At 38.3% G+C, this 16323-nt stretch overlaps 1 protein-coding gene across 2 annotated transcripts in view; it reads right to left on the bottom strand.

Moving 5' to 3' along the window:
• Window positions 1-8116: 8116 nt before the first annotated feature.
• Window positions 8117-16323, bottom strand: part of LOC126236416 (extracellular sulfatase SULF-1 homolog) — a 799264-nt gene continuing 791057 nt past the window's right edge. For both annotated transcript variants that reach the window (XM_049945711.1, XM_049945712.1), the window contains one exon: window positions 8117-9921. In XM_049945711.1, coding sequence (XP_049801668.1) covers window positions 9828-9921 — 94 coding nt within the window. In that variant the 3' untranslated portion in view covers window positions 8117-9827. The remainder of the gene's footprint in view (window positions 9922-16323) is intronic.

The following is a 16323-nucleotide window of genomic DNA, read 5'->3' as shown; positions in this document are numbered from 1 at the left end:
CAGCCATGTCATTTACCGGCTCTGCTGCAATCATTGCACAGCTTTTTATATTGGTATGACTACCAGCTAGCTGTCCACCAGGATGAATGGCTACTGCCAAAAAGTGGCCAAGAGCAAAGTAGGTCACCGTGTGGCACAACATGCAGCTGAACATAACACACTTGATTTCAATGGCTGCTTCACTACCCAAGCCACAAGCTTTTCAAATGGGAGTTATCCTTACAAAACATTCTCCGCTCCGTAATTATCTGGTCCCAACCTACAGTTACATAATGTCTCTACATCCACCACCCAACAGTGCAGCCCCTCTGTCCTACAATCTCCTCCCCATTCTCATCTCCCACACTGCTTATTTGCAGCCCTCTGCCAACACATCCACCTGTCTTTCCACACTCCTCTCCTTTTTTGTTCCTTTTTCCCCACCTCCCTGCCCCACAACATCCTGACACTGTGCCTGTTGGCAGTCTAGTCCCTACACACTCCACCAGACAGCGTCCATCTCTCTTCCCACCTGTACACTACTATCCCTTCCCCACCCCTCCAGATTGCTGCTTGCATCTCACTGGGTTATTTCCCCTCGAGCTTCAAACTATTGTAAGGCTGTATGCAAACACGTAAATGGTTCAGAAGCGGCTTGGTATGTTTTCGTCTTCATTTTCCGCACCACTAGTTGATGGGATGCTGGTGGCATCATCTTTATCAGTAATGAGTTTTAGAATTTCACTATCCTGCAGGATCTGGTGCCCTAGACCTGCATCATCGACATTTACCCATTTTTTTTTTTTATTTTTTATTTTTATTTAACTTTATCACATTCACAGGAACTGACTTCTTTTTGCATACTGAGATTTCTGGACCTATTATTCTGTTTGTTATTTTCAGTTAGACTTTGAGAACTTTCCGCCGTACTGAAAATTTTATGTAGGACGTCTTTCAAATCAGTATTCTCATAATTTATTAACAGACATTCTTCTCCCTCCTCTTCTCTTTCTTACAATAACTTACATAACAATTATTTTTTGTAGTACCATTTAAAAGTCTTAATAATGCCTTGATCCATGGGCTATGACAAGGAGGTTATGTTATGTGGAAGAAACATTGCTTTTATGAACTCATCCTTTCTGTTTGAGATATGACATTATGGATGAGTTGCTGCATTGGCAAGGCACAGTGTGTTTTCTCCCTTTTGCTGTTCTTTAACCTACAAAGGGTACAAACACTTCAATAAACTATTCCTTAAAAATTATACTGCCCACTCAGGCACACTTTTGTGAGGTATAAACAAGAGGCGTTGCAGGTATATTAATATGTTTGAAATAGCATGGTTTCTTACATTTACCAATGATGATCATAGCCAGTATGACTGCTACCAGTAGCATTCCCACCAGCTAAACCAGTAATACATTCCTTGCTTATTTTAGGACAAGGTGCAAGAATTCATGGTGTGAAGCAAGATTTTTTTGGCAAAGCTTTGCAATAAATTAGGTCCAGCTTTGTCAGCATTGTAAATGTTTTCAAGAGCATTCTCTTCTCCACTCAATAGGTTCCTTAGTTTGATTTTGAAAGAATCAGCAAACAGTTTTTCCCCTTGTATTTGAAGCTCAGAAAAGCCATATTTTTTAACCAGCCCATACTTGCTTTAAAATTTGACAGCCCTCCAAGATTTTCATTAAATTGAAATGTCTTTTCACATAGAATGTGACAAGAGATATTGGGTTGGTGTAGTGTTTGTGTAGTGTTTTTCCATAAGTTTAATAAACACAACATATACATGTAACAGGGATTTTAGTTATACATAGTATATTCTCCTTCACTATTTACAACAATCTGCCAATGCTGGGCTAACTTTTCGATTCCATGATTATGGAAATTGTGTGGTTTTGAAGTGAAGAACTCACTGAGTCATGTTCAGAGACCATTTTCTGTTCAACAGAGACCAGAAAAGGTGAAAATCTGAGGGCACAAAATCCTGTGTAGTGTTTTTTGTTAGTCTGGCAGATACACCTTAGGGAAGCAATTTGTAGTACACCACATCACTATTCCAACAGATGCATGACATAATCTTTCGTAGATGCGCGCAGGTCTTTGTTCAGGGAATTGGTGCTTTGTTTGGGCTCAACCATTCCTTTCTTTTCCTTATATTAGCATGAAGACACCATCTCTTGTCTTCAGTAATGATACAGGATAGGAATAGTTGGTGTTGTTCATAAGCCAGTTGATGACGAGCTAGCAGAGATGCACCCACTGATTTTTGTGATTTTGACTTAGAGCATGCAGTACTTGCACACCCGATTTTTGAACCTTTCCCATTGCATGCTTTTGTTGCGTGATGGTGGAGTGATCATAGTTCATCACATTTTATCAGTGCTAGAGTGCTCTGGTGTGGATCATAGTGGGTTAATGCTTTTAAGTGATTTTCATCAAACTCTGAAGGTCTTCCTGAATGTGGAGAGTCACTAATGTGAAAACGATCATCCTTAAAATGAGAAAATTATTTTATTGCCGTGGTCTGTCCAGTAACATTATCCCCATACACGGTGCAAATGTCTCTGGGTACCTCCGCTGCTATGACTCCTCTATTGAACTCAAACAGAATAATATGAGGGCTGTTCAAAAAATTCTGGAACATTCGTAATTTTGCTCCAATGGTGTGTTGGAGCAAAATGTGGTTATCATCACTGCACATGCCTGTGTTTAATGTGTGACTGCTGGAAGTTTCATTGTTACATGTCTGATAGGTATTGTTCAGTGCTGTGTTGAATAGAATGTTGTGTCACACAGGTTGCGAATTTCGAGATGGCAGAGTTACAGCAGCAATGTGTCTCCATTAAATTTCATGTGAAACTCAAGGAAACCTTTACAGAGAAACGCCAAATGATACAGGAAGCCTACAGTGATGAATGCTTGAGCTGTACTTGGTGTTATGAATGGTTCACACATCGTCCAGGATGCCCTTTGACGTGTACCAATGACACTCATGTCATGAATGTCAATTAAATTGTGCATGCCAATCAAAAACTAACTGTCCAAAAGACTGCAGAGTAATGTAATGTCATGTCATGAATCCTGATGCTGCATCTTGGAATGCATTGAGTTGCCGCCAAGTTTGTACCACGACTCATGAGTCAAGACCAGAAAGACCTTGCTTCACAATCCATGATGAGCTTTTAGGTCACTGAAATGAGAATGAGATGTTCTTTAAGAGAATCATAACTGGTGATACATGTGTCTACAGTTACGATGTTGAGACCAATGTTCGGTCTTCACAATGGATTAGGAAAGGTTCTCCAAAACCAAAAAAAGCATGGTAGGTCAGGTCTACATCTACATCTACATCTACATCTACATACATACTCCGCAATCCACCATATGGTGCGTGGCGGAGGGTACCTCATACCACAAATAGCATCTTCTCTACCTGTTCCACTCCCAAACAGAACGAGGGAAAAATTACTGCCTATATGCCTCTGTACGAGCCCTAATCTCTCTTATCTTATCTTTGTGGTCTTTCCGCGAAATATAAGTTGGTCGCAATAAAATTGTACTGCAGTCAGCCTCAAATGCTGGTTCTATAAATTTCCTCAGTACCGATTCACAAAAAGAATGCCTCCTTTCCTCCAGAGACTCCCACCAGAGTTCCTGAAGCATTTCCGTAACACTCCCATGATTATCAAACCTACCAGTAACAAATCTAGCAGCCCGCCTCTGAATTGCTTCTATGTCCTCCCTCAATCCAACCTGATAGGGACCCCAAACACTCGAGCAGTACTCAAGAATAGGTCGTATTAGTGTTTTATAAGTGGCCTCCTTTACAGATGAACCACATCTTCCCAAAATTCTACCAATGAACCGAAGACGACTATCCGCCTTCCCCACAACTGCCATTACATGCTTGTCCCACTTCATATCGCTCTGCATTGCTATGCCCAAGTATTTAATCGACGTGACTGTGTCAAGCGCTACACTACTAATGGAGTATTCAAACATTACAGGATTCTTTTTCCTATTCATCTGCATTAATTTACATTTATCTATATTTAGAGTTAGCTGCCATTCTGCACACTAGTCACAAATCCTGTCCAAGTCATCTTGTATCCTCCTACAGTCACTCAATGACGACACCTTCCCGTACACCACAGCATCATCAACAAACAGCCGCACATTGCTATCCACCCTAACCAAAAGATCATTTATGTAGATAGGAAACAACAGTGGACCTACCACACTTCCCTGGGGCACTCCAGATGTTACCCTCACCTCCGATGAACACTCACCACGAGGACAACGTACTGGGTTCTATTACTTAAGAAGTCTTCGAGCCACTCACATACTTGGGGACTAATCCCATATGCTCGTACTTTAGTTAGGAGTCTGCAGTGGGGCACTGAGTCAAACGCTTTCTGGAAGTCGAGGAATATGGCATCTGTCTGATACCCTTCATCCATGGTTCGCATGATATCATGTGAAAGAAGGGCGAGTTGCGTTTCGCAGGAGAGATGCTTTCTAAAGCGGTGCTGATGCATGGACAGCAACTTCTCTGTCTCAAGGAAATTCATTATATTTGAACTGAGAATATGTTCAAGAATCCTGCAACAAACTGATGTTAAGGATATTGGTCTGTAATTTTGAGGATCCGTCCTTCTACCCTTCTTATATACAGGCGTCACCTGCGCTTTTTTCCAGTCGCTCGGGACTTTACGCAAGAGATTTGCGATAAATGCAAGCTAAGTAAGGAGCCAATGCAGTAGAGTACTCTCTGTAAAACCCAATTGGAATCCCATCAGGAACTGGAAATTTATTTATTTTCAACCCATTCAGCTGCTTCACAACCCCAGGGATGTCTATCACTATGTCCTCCATACGGGAATCTGTACGAGACTCAAACGGCGGTATGTTTGTATGATCCTCCTGCGTGAAAGATTTCTCAAATGCTAAATTTAAAATTTCAGCTTTCGTTTTGCTGTCCTCCATTGCCAGGCCAGACTGATCAGTGAGTGACTGGATGGAAGCCTTCGACCCGCTTACCGATTTTACGTAAGACCAGAATTTCCTTTGGTTTTCAGCCAGATCTTTTGCTAAGGTATGACAGTGGTAGTGGTTGAATGCTTCGCGCATCGCTCTTTTTACAGCAGCACGAATCTCTACTAACTTTTGCCTGCTCTCATTCTCCCGATCTTTCTTGTACCGCGAGTGCAACTGCCTTTGCTTCCTGAGCATTCTCCAAATTGCGCTGTTAAACCACGGTGGGTCTTTTCCATCTGTAACCCACTTTTTTGGCACATACTTGTCCAATGCGTGATTTACAATGTGTTTAAAATTTGCCCATAATTCTTCCACGTCCATTGTACTGGAAGTCGATTCATTTACTAAGTGGGATGCCAACAACTGCTTATCTGCTCTTTCTAGTAAGAATACTCTCCTAGCCTTCTTGACCGACTTTTTAACTTTCGTAAACATAGTTGTAATGACAACATCATGATCACTAATCCCTGTCTCAATACTGACACCATCGATGAGGTCTGGTCTGTTCGTGGCTACCAGATCCAAAATATTTGCATTACGCGTTGGCTGTCGATTTAGCTGCTCAAGACAGTTTTCGGATAGTGTGTTCAAAAGTAATTCACACGATGGCTTGTCTGTACCACCTGTAATGAATCCATAGACATCCCAGTCTATACTAGGTAGGTTGAAGTCGCCTCCGACTAATATAGCATGATCCGGGTACTTCTGCGATACAGAATGTAGACTCCCTTTGAATGATTCTAGAACTGTCACAGTGGAACCTGGTGGCCGGTAATAACACCCCACAATTAACTTTATTCCCCCTAGCCCTGTTAAATGTGTCCAGATAACTTCACAATCACACTCTACTTCAACCTCAGTAGACACAATATTTTTGTCAACTGCAATGAAGACACCACCTCCTACGGTGTCTAATCTGTCTTTTCGATATACGTTCCAACCCTTACTAAATATTTCAGAACTTCCTATCTCGGGGTTCAGCCAGGTCTCAGTCCTGAGAATAATTTGTGCACCACACGCTTCCTGGAGGGCAGTAAATTCAGGAACTTTATCCCAAACACTCTGAAAATTTACTGCTAAGGTCAAATGTCAAAGTGATGCTGATAGTTTTCTTTGACTTTGAAGGATTAGTTCATTATGAATTCATGCCATAGGGACAAACTGTTAATCAATTGCACTATCGGGATGTTTTGCAATGCCTGAAATGTAGCGAGACAATTCATGGCTCTTGCATCATGATAACGCAAGTGCACATTCATCTCTGTTGGTGCATGACTATTGCACAAAAAAACGAAATCACTGTGCTGCCTCATCATCCATATTCTTGAGACCTGGCCCCTGCAGACTGTATTTCTTTCCAGAGTTGAAAACCCCATTGGAAGGATGAAAATTTGCAACGACAGATGACATTAAAGAAAATTTGCAGACAGCACTTTGCGCGGTCCAGCAAGAGGCATATCAAGACTGCTTCTGGATATGGAAACAGAGTATGGAGTGGTGTATCAATTGTGGAGGGGAGTATTTTGAAGGAGACAATGCACAATAAGTGAAAAGTAAGTGTAGGAAAAATTTTGCAGACAAAATTCCAGAATTTTTTGAACAGACTTTGTATGTTAAAAATGTTTAGATTTCTCCACTTGGCACTCCATTTTTTATCATTCAGAGCTCCACTCACTATCTCCAGATGGCAAAATGACAATATGTAAACTCAAATAGCAACAGTGAACTATAAATAAGAAATGATAATCAATAAATAAACCCATAGCAACCAGAATACCAACATACGAAACAAAAACGCTCTTGTGCACCAACCTAATAGGTTCTCCTTGTGATCATTTTTGTGTAAACCATTTGTAAACAGCATTGTCTACATAGATCTGTTTTTGTGGTGAGCCTTATAGTTATGTGATTTGTCAATCCATCAGTAGAATCAAGCTTACATATAAAATTTGTTAGGCTCATCTTTTTTTTATCTGTAATTGTCAATGTACCAACCTCTTACTCACTAGATAATTTGGTTGCAGATTTGCCTTCCTATAACCTTTTATTAATCTCCTATACAAAGGACACCAAGTTTATGTCCAGGCATTTTATATGGGAAGCTTGCTTTACATGGCTAAGTTGACACTGGTGATCATAATGGAATGAAAATGGTTACTGTTGTTGGCGGCAACTTGGCATTGAGGGGGGGAAATGGCGGGTGAGGGGAGTTCACCAGGCATACACGAGTGAGTAGCAGTTTGATTAAGCAGTCATTCCTAATCAACACACTACTTTAAATGGAGAAATATTTACTGTACTTAAATGTTTTAAAACATTATTTTTAAAACACAGATTTATTACAATGATTTGTACATTTTCAGTTTCTTCATTTCAACACTGTTCACACATACTTGATTACAATACATACATGTTGGTTTATAAAATCACATACTGCCTCTGTAAGGAAACAGTGTCTGTACAATCTAAAGAATAATACATTGAAAAGATATACAGTTAATATCTACATAAAATCAACTTTACATTGTTTACAAATCCTCATTTCTTAAATAAAAGCTTGTGTTTATGTTCAGGAGCTGTTATTTCAAATGCTAGGAGTTTTTTTCCCTTTACAATGATTTGTCATGCCAGTAATATTTGAGTTAATGGTATGTCCTTAGTTCTAATTTGATAGTGACTTCTATTAATCACTGCAAGAAGAATTTTATTGCAGAACTCAGAATGCACTTACTAAAGTCTAAAGTCAGGTATATAGTGTGGTATCAAGTGAAAACTTTTGTCCAGCTAAAAGTCTCGCAAAAAAAAAAAGAAAGACTGCTGCCTACTGTCCTTATGAAAATCATACCAGAGGCATTCACAGTTGCGAATCAAATCAAAACACTGATTCTGTTGGAGACTTTTATTTTATGTATAAAGCATTTAATAACCATGTCAAATAACTTAGTGATCTTATTAGTACAGAAAAGGTTGAAATTAAAGAAAAGAACAGTGAAAATGTTACAAACTTCTAGTACCAATAAATTAAAAGAATTCATCTGATTGCAGTTAATGTGGAGCCATCTGTAAAATTTCTTACCTCACTATCACAGATAGATCTCTCTCTCTCTCTCTCTCTCTCTCTCTCTCTCACACACACACACACACACTCACTGAAATTAACATGTCTCACTGACTGACTTAAAATTCATTTGGTTGTATTTCTGAATTAAATACAAAAAATAAATATTATTTCATGCTACAAGAATGGCACAAACAAGAAAGTAGCAATGCTATAGTTTTGTGAACTTTTTGCATGGTGAAGCAGTTAAGTTACATCAATGAGCATTTCATAAGTACTGACAGTGAATGTGAACACACATTATTTTTTATGAAACAATATTGTGCCGTTGCACTGTAGCTATACTATTAGTTTTTAAATGAACAGACATTTTATGACAAAATAACCATGTAGAAACAGAACTTTACGTGTAGTGAAACATTTAAAGACAAGCTAACATTGTGTTAGCAGTATTTATCATTTGAAACTGTAAAAATTTATGTAGAGAAATGGATGAAAATAAAAATTACTAACAAAAGATTAAAAGAATAGTTATATGCTATGAAGCTGCAAGGGAAAACAAAATACCTGCTTTGTAACACTATTTGAGAATGGGAGCAGGTAATTCAGGGTTAAATCAGCAAAACTTCTGCAGCTACATTACGCCATTTATATAGATACAAGTTGAGAAGTTTTGTTGCCATATAGTTTTTCTGTATTTAGTAGTTTGTCCAAGTTGCAGTATTTAAATAGTAGGTTAATTATAACTATACATAAATCACTTCCAGAGGAAAATCTTTCACATATAAGAAAATTTGTAACATTTCAGTGTGCCTGCAACACAAATACTTAGTATTAATAATTACATTATGTTTTGTGTGGCTTACAGTTTTGTTCTTCAGAGAGTGTTGCAGATCTTGTGTAAGCACTGCATAAATAGGCCTCTTAATTCCTACACGTACTGTAAAGTGGTGTTTTCAGAGAAAGATATATATTTTTTTGAAAGTGATTGACTTACACATCATTTTCACACAGTATTACCTTCTGTTTTGCAAATCCAACTCTGTAATGCGTGAAACTTTCAAAAACACGTCACCTTCTTGAAGTCTCCTAAAATATTCTGAGTTATATATTTCTGATATAACAAACTAAACATTGGAAATGGTATCTCACATATCACAAGAGCACATACGAAACAATGGGATGAAGTTCTTCAGTCAGCTTTATTCATTTCAGCACTTTTTTATGTGCAACAAAAGACAGATTTCGAATGTTTTGTGATTTAATGTGTTCAAATATAGCAGTAGTCACTAGTAACTGTGGTTTTCTCTTCAAAACATAGCAAGGATAGTTCAAAACTTGGCAAACAGGTCACAAATATTTATAATCCATTTACGTAGCAAAGTTGGCGTTCCATACTGCTGAATATAAATGTGCATGTTTCTATACTGAATAATACTCCATAGTACTGCTCTGTATTTTCTTCATATCAAATAATGAAGAAAAAAACATTAATCTTAAAAATGACAGTTTTACAGTATTCCTATATTTACATGACAGGATAAGAAGACTGCAGTTATTTTCCTCTTCAGTGTGCATTTCACCTCAGTCTTTTATATAAATTCTGTAAGCTCAATAATTAATAAATTGTCTACTCCTAATTTTTTTAAAAAAATTGCTCATGTGAAATACAGTTTGCAGTCAAGTAGGAAAATAGAGAGAATTGGGAGACGTGGTACATTATTTTTTCATGTGCTTAGCACGTGCCTCACTGCTGCTGGTAATACTGACGGTACCTTCTCCTGCGTTGCCTCGGTGTGTGGCTCCATTCATTCTGCCATGTCTTACGTCTGTTCCATGGTCTGCAAATTCAAAAATAAAATGAGTCAGTCATCTGTCCCTGTCTAGCAAATAACATGAAGATATACATTATGGTTTTGCCGTTATTTATTCTCTAGCTGAAATATTTTTTACTCAACAAACCAATGTAGAGTTTTCTCTTGCTGAATAACATGAATAAGCTATATTGTATTCATTTTAAGGAAATAAAAAATGAAAGCATTTAAATTGAAACAAAAACCTAATAAAGATTCAGTGTACAATGAACATGACCTGCTGAAACACTTAGAAGTAAATATTGCATCACGAACTTCAGGAATATAAGTTTATTCTTAAAAGAACTAGAGTATAAGAGGGAAAATGAAAGGTAAGAACACACCTCTCTGAAGGTGTTACACACTTAAATAATGGCTCTGGTAGAGAATGGCAGTCTGAAGTAGATGGATGTATGGATCATAGAGGAATGATGAGAGAGGGGTTCGGGTGAGGGTGTGGAAAGATTGAGCATCAACAGTTAACCATGTAGTAACTAGCACTATGAGAAGTCACTGAACATGCAGTGTTAGTTCATATCATTTGAGATTAAGATTCCATGCAGTGTAGAGAGACAATATTAGTTTATAGTGAGGATACATCATCATAGGGCACATCACTGATGTAAAACATAATTTATTTCTGAAACATTACAGCCCATTTTAGATTTTATATTCCTGTCATCTAATGAACGAGCAACAATAGTCTGAAATATGACTTAAAACTCAGACAAGTTGTGCTATGCTAGTAACAGTATCTTAAGACATGTCACACCTGATGCCCTCTTATCATTACTGTCCCCTGTAACTTTGTATTTCCTTTTCTTTCTAAGCATATTCCATCTTAGTTATTAAACAAATTGTTGTATTGAACCCAACTGAGCATGTAAAAGTGTGTGCAATATCTACATCTACATACATACTCCCCAAACCAGCATATGGTGCATGTTGGAGGGTACCCTGTACTGCTAATAGTCATTTCCATTCCTATTCCACTCACAAATAGAGTGAGGGAAAAAGGACTGTCCATATGCCTCCATATGAGCCATAATCTCTCTAATCTTATCTTCATGGTTCTTACACGAAATGTACATTGGCAGCAGAAAATCATTTGGCAATCAGCCTCAAATGCCTGTTCTCTAAATTTTATCAATAGTGCTCCTCGAAAAGAATCTCATCTTCCCTTTAGTGATTTCCATTTGAGTTCTCAAAGTGTTTCCATATACTTGTGTGTTGTTCAAACCTACTGGTAACAAATCTAGCAGCTCGCCTCTGAATTGCTTTGATGTCTTCTTTTAATATAACCTGTTGTGGATCCCAAATACTCTAACAGTATTCAACAGTGGTTGCTCTAATGTCCCATATATGGTCTCCTTCACAGATAAACCACACTTCCGTAAAATTCTCTCAATAAACCAGTCAACCATTTGGCTTCCCTATTACAACCTTCACATGCTCATTCCATTTCATTCTAATTTGCAATGTTCCACATATATATTTAATTGATTTGACTGTGTTGTCGGTACAGTAATAATGCCGTATTTGAACATTATGGATTTGTTTTTCCTACTCATCTGCATTAGCTTACATTTTTCTATATTTAGAGCTAGCTGCCATTCATCTCACCAAATAGAAATTTCGTCTAAGTTATCTTCTATCTTCCTACAGTTGTGACATATTCCCATACATCACAGCATAATCAGCAAACAACAGCAGACTTCCGCTTACCCTGTCCACTAGATTATTTATGTATATAGAAAATAGCAGCAGTCCAATCAAAATTACCTGAGGCACTCCTGACGATTCTTTGTCATGATGAACACTCATCATTGAGGAAAACATACTGGGCTCTGTTATTTAAGAAATCTTCGATCCACTTACGCACCTGGTAACCTATTCCGTATGCATGTACCTTCATTAGCAGTTGGCAGTGTGGCACTGTGTCAAATGCTTTTAGGGAAATCTAGGAATGTGGAATCTGCCCTTCATCCACGATTTGCAAGATCTCGTGTGAGAAAAGGGCAAGCTGAGTTTCACATGAGCGATGCCATTTCACATAAGCGATGCTTTCCACAGCCATGCTGATCTGTGGAGAGAAGCTTTTCCAGCTCGAGGAAATTTATTGTATTTGAACTGAAATATGTTCAACGATTCTGCAGCATACTGATGTTAAAGATATTGGTCTGTAATTTTGTGAGTCCTGTCTCTTACCATTTTTATATACAGGAGTAACCTGTGCTTTTTTCCAGTTATTTGGTACTTTTGTGCTGGGGTGAGAGATTGTGATAAGCAGGGAGCCAATGCTGTAGGGTACTCTCTGTAAAACAGAGTAGGGATTCCATCAGGATCTGTCAACTTATTTTCTTTCAACTCTTTCAGTTGTTTCACTATACCAGTGATGCTAATTACTACGTCCTCCTTATGGGAGACTGTGCAACGGCCAAACTACAGTATGTTTATACAATTCTACTATGTGAACGATTTCTTAAATGCAAAATTTAAAACTTGGGTTTTACTTTTGCTGTCTTCTACTGCCATACATGACTGGTCAACAAGTTACTGGGCACAAGTATTAAACCCATTAGTGATTTTATGTAGGATGTACAAGAGTTTGAAACCTTTTTCTTCCAGATACAAGTCAAAAGCCATAACTACTTTACCATCACATTCATTTTGAATGCAATAGTAAAATACTAAGAGACATATGACATGCATATGAAAAAGTGGAAAATGATAATTTGAGCTTTGGTTCGGAATCAACAGCACCTTTACTAGAAGGTGAAGCTACCATGCTATAAAGGTATAGAAAAGTATAGACTGTAGAGGGCAAGGAGAAATTTACTTAGTCCTAGGCCAAAAGAACAACCCACCAAAAATCACTTGTAGGGCAGTACCAGTTATGAATAGTGAACTCTAAGCACTTACATTGCCAAATGTGAAAAATGAAACTTGGAAGCAATTTACTATTTTCGGGTAAATAGTTACATCTTTTAACTTAAGACACTTGGGAGGTATGGTAAAAAAAGAATTATATGAGTAAAATAAAAGACAGGTCACAGAACATAAAAATAGTGGAGTATTCATTGGAAGTCCATTTCCTGTTTTCAAATCTTGGGAGCAGAAGAACTGATAAAGGTAATTACAGGTTATCTGAGTAACAGAAAAACAGCCAAGTGTGTAGTGTTTCAGAATACGCTCAAGAGGATTTTTTTGCTGTAGACTGTTTGTACAGCACAGTTTGTCCTTGATGAGAGCCTTCTCAGTTAGATTTGTTCATCAGCAGATTCTCTTCAGTACTTTATTCTGATAAATAAAGGTATCCTCCCAGTTGATTATGTATGCATAAGTAGTGACTGATTAGAACAAGTGATGTTCTGTTTGTATACTGGCCAGATTTCACAATTGAGGTGACCTTTTAACATAGCTCATATAGAAGTGATGAAGTTTTGGAACTGTTTTACAGTAAATAAGTTGGAGGTAGGGCAAAGACAGATGATTGTAGGTTAAGCTTTTTATGCCATATGGACCTCATTTCATTGAAAAGCTGAAGATGATCTCACCTTTGCTAATTGATAAATTCTTGTTGAGCCACAGTCACCTGAAAGATTTTATCATATGCTTCCTTATTCTTTATTGATTGGTTAAGATATCTTTCAAGGATCCTTAGGCTACCAAGGTTTAATCTGATTCAAGTTTATTGACGATACAGTTTAGATTTCTTAATTTTCTGCAAGAATTTCATCTTTTTGCTGTTTTTACAAATTAATTTGTCATTTAAATATCACCTTCAGTTCGTTGTGTGTGTGTGTGTGTGTGTGTGTGTGTGTGTGTGTGTGTGTGTGTGTGTGTGTGTGTGTGTGTCCTTGGAACACACTGTGAAGTTTGAAATATTTAATCTTTCCTTGGCATATTAAACATTTGAAAAGCTCAGTCGGTCAGATAGAATCATCAGAGATAGTCAATGTTTCACAAGCTGCAAGTGACATTGCTCATGCTACAAAAAGGAAGAAAGAGCATGTAGGTCCAACTGCCCTATCACAAACCTTATTCAGCTTCTGCATACACTTGTAAAAACTTTTTGTATAAGTAAATAACGTGAACATTAATCTTTTCCCAAAAAAAGGATTGATTTAAAAGTTCAAGGAGTACTGTCAAAGACAGCTAATATTCAAACCTTCCCTTTTGGCTGTACGGCCTTCAGGCCGAAGAATGGAAAGGGTGGAGGGGGGGAGGGCAGGGGTGACACTTTTCCTGCAGCTGCTCTACCAAGCTCATATAGAAGATTATTTCTGGGATATCCTGGCATCATTATACCTGAATGATGACCTTCCTAAATATCAAAGAAACAATAATAGGATGAAGTCCTTAAAGTAACTAGCAGAACACTCCTCTCAGACTTTTCTGGTCTGACCAAAATTGATGAGGCATCCAGTCACAAAATTACTTCTTTTTGATCGTGGTCTTATAATGAGGCTGTGTTTTTCTTAAACTGCACCATAAAATGAGGTCCATACTACCATAAACGTTTCCCATTCCTACCAGAGCGATCATCATGCAGCTGAAATACACAGTACTTTCAGATTTCATGATTTACTAAGAGGAGCAACACTGTACAAAAATTGGCAGCTACATATTTGAAGCCATACTAGCAAAGTATAGGTTTACCACTATGAACTAGGAAAAAAAGGTAAACAGTGGTCACACTTGAACTTGTGCAGCTAATTTATGAAGTTGTCTGCTGAACCCCTCCAGTGACATGTACTGATTACCATAAAACTTCCAATAAGGATGAAAGCTGCCTGCTCTATAGTCTGATTCATGAACGATAGTGGTCAGCACAGGTCGAGGCACAGACAGCAACATCAACAGTTGCAGTAAACAAATAGAGGAACTTTGCATGTGAAGAAACTGTATGCTACAAATTATCTCTCTCACTTGGTTACATAGAATTTGTTGCTTATTAGAACTTACTATCAAAGGAATAAAAATTCAGTAAATAACTTGCTATTGTATAGGATTAAAATTATAAATCAAAGTTGGAACCAGCAGAGGAGCACTATGCCAAAATTGAGTCACAGCCAGAGTCAGTCATAGGTGGCCAGAGGACTGCATTTTCAGGATGCAACTGTGTTGACAGACTACACTGGGCTAGTCCTCAAGAGTTATTGCAGCTGATTAAGATAACGGGTTCATTGCCCAGTGCAGAACAATTGGTATGACCCAGGAACACTGCTGTTACTTAGGAAACAGCAGTATTTAACTGCAGTATGTGGCAGTCTGTGTCAATTGGGGCTGTCACTATAATTCTGCCACCACTGGGTCACGAATGAAGGACCACTGCTTGTCTTCCAAGAATGAGCAGCCAGCCAGTACCGTGCCCACCCCTGCTCTTCAGCATCAGTCCAGACTACAATTCCAGGTAATGCCGTCACTGTTGCCATGTAGTTGGGATGCCACGACCTTCTGCTGTGGAGAAGATGTCGGTGTTCGCTCCATATTTGAAGCAATTGTGGCTGCTTCCTGCCCCCTCAGGAGGCATACTGGAGACACCCGCACAGCGCTCTGCCTTCTGGACAGCATAAGCAATCTGCTCACCACATGCTGTCATCTGTAACTACAGTGCTGAATATTATGAGGGAACACCAGTCTATGCTAGAAAATAGAGCATACTCAGAAACTGTTTAAGCTGAATAAATTTAAAAAAAAAAGTTGTATGATCAGTGGTTTGTCTGCGGCTTTCCACTGGTTTGTCTGCAGCTTTCCCACACGTCACACCTATCCCCAAACGATCTACAATGCCCATGGAGGACTTGGGCATATCCTAATAAACAAGAATTATCCACATTCCATTTCTGCACTGTTACAGTTTGTAACAGAATATGGATTGCTTTGGGAACTGATGGATTAATGACAACCAGGAAGATATACAGCACGCTGATAGCAGAGGATTGACAGCAGTAATGTTACAGGGACAATAAGACAAGTAAGTACCAGTACAAACCTTCTTATTTTCACACATGGAATTTCGTACATCCTTTGGTTTGATGTCCCCATACCTTTTTTCATATGTCTGGGTTATATCCCACTGTAGTGTTTGGTAAGAGATGAAGGGCTGAACTGTTAAATCTAATGATATACACCCAGTGAAATTTACCTTGACATTCCACCCCATGCATTGCCCATATCCCACAGTACGTTGGCTTTGCCATAAAAAGTGCATTAACCAGCCAGAGAATGTGTTTGACTCAGGCATAGAAAACTTGGATACTATGAAAACATCATAATTTTGTAATGGTGGTTCAGCAGAGGCATAATTTTTTCTGCAAATAAAGAATTTCATAGAGTAAGTGTTTTTGGATGACAAAGGGCGATAAAAGTAACATGTATATCAGT

The sequence above is a fragment of the Schistocerca nitens genome, chromosome 2 (assembly GCF_023898315.1).
Source record: "Schistocerca nitens isolate TAMUIC-IGC-003100 chromosome 2, iqSchNite1.1, whole genome shotgun sequence".
Lineage (NCBI taxonomy): Eukaryota > Metazoa > Arthropoda > Insecta > Orthoptera > Acrididae > Schistocerca > Schistocerca nitens.
Note: the sequence above shows the minus strand (reverse complement) of the source record. Positions and strands in the feature narration are given on the sequence as shown.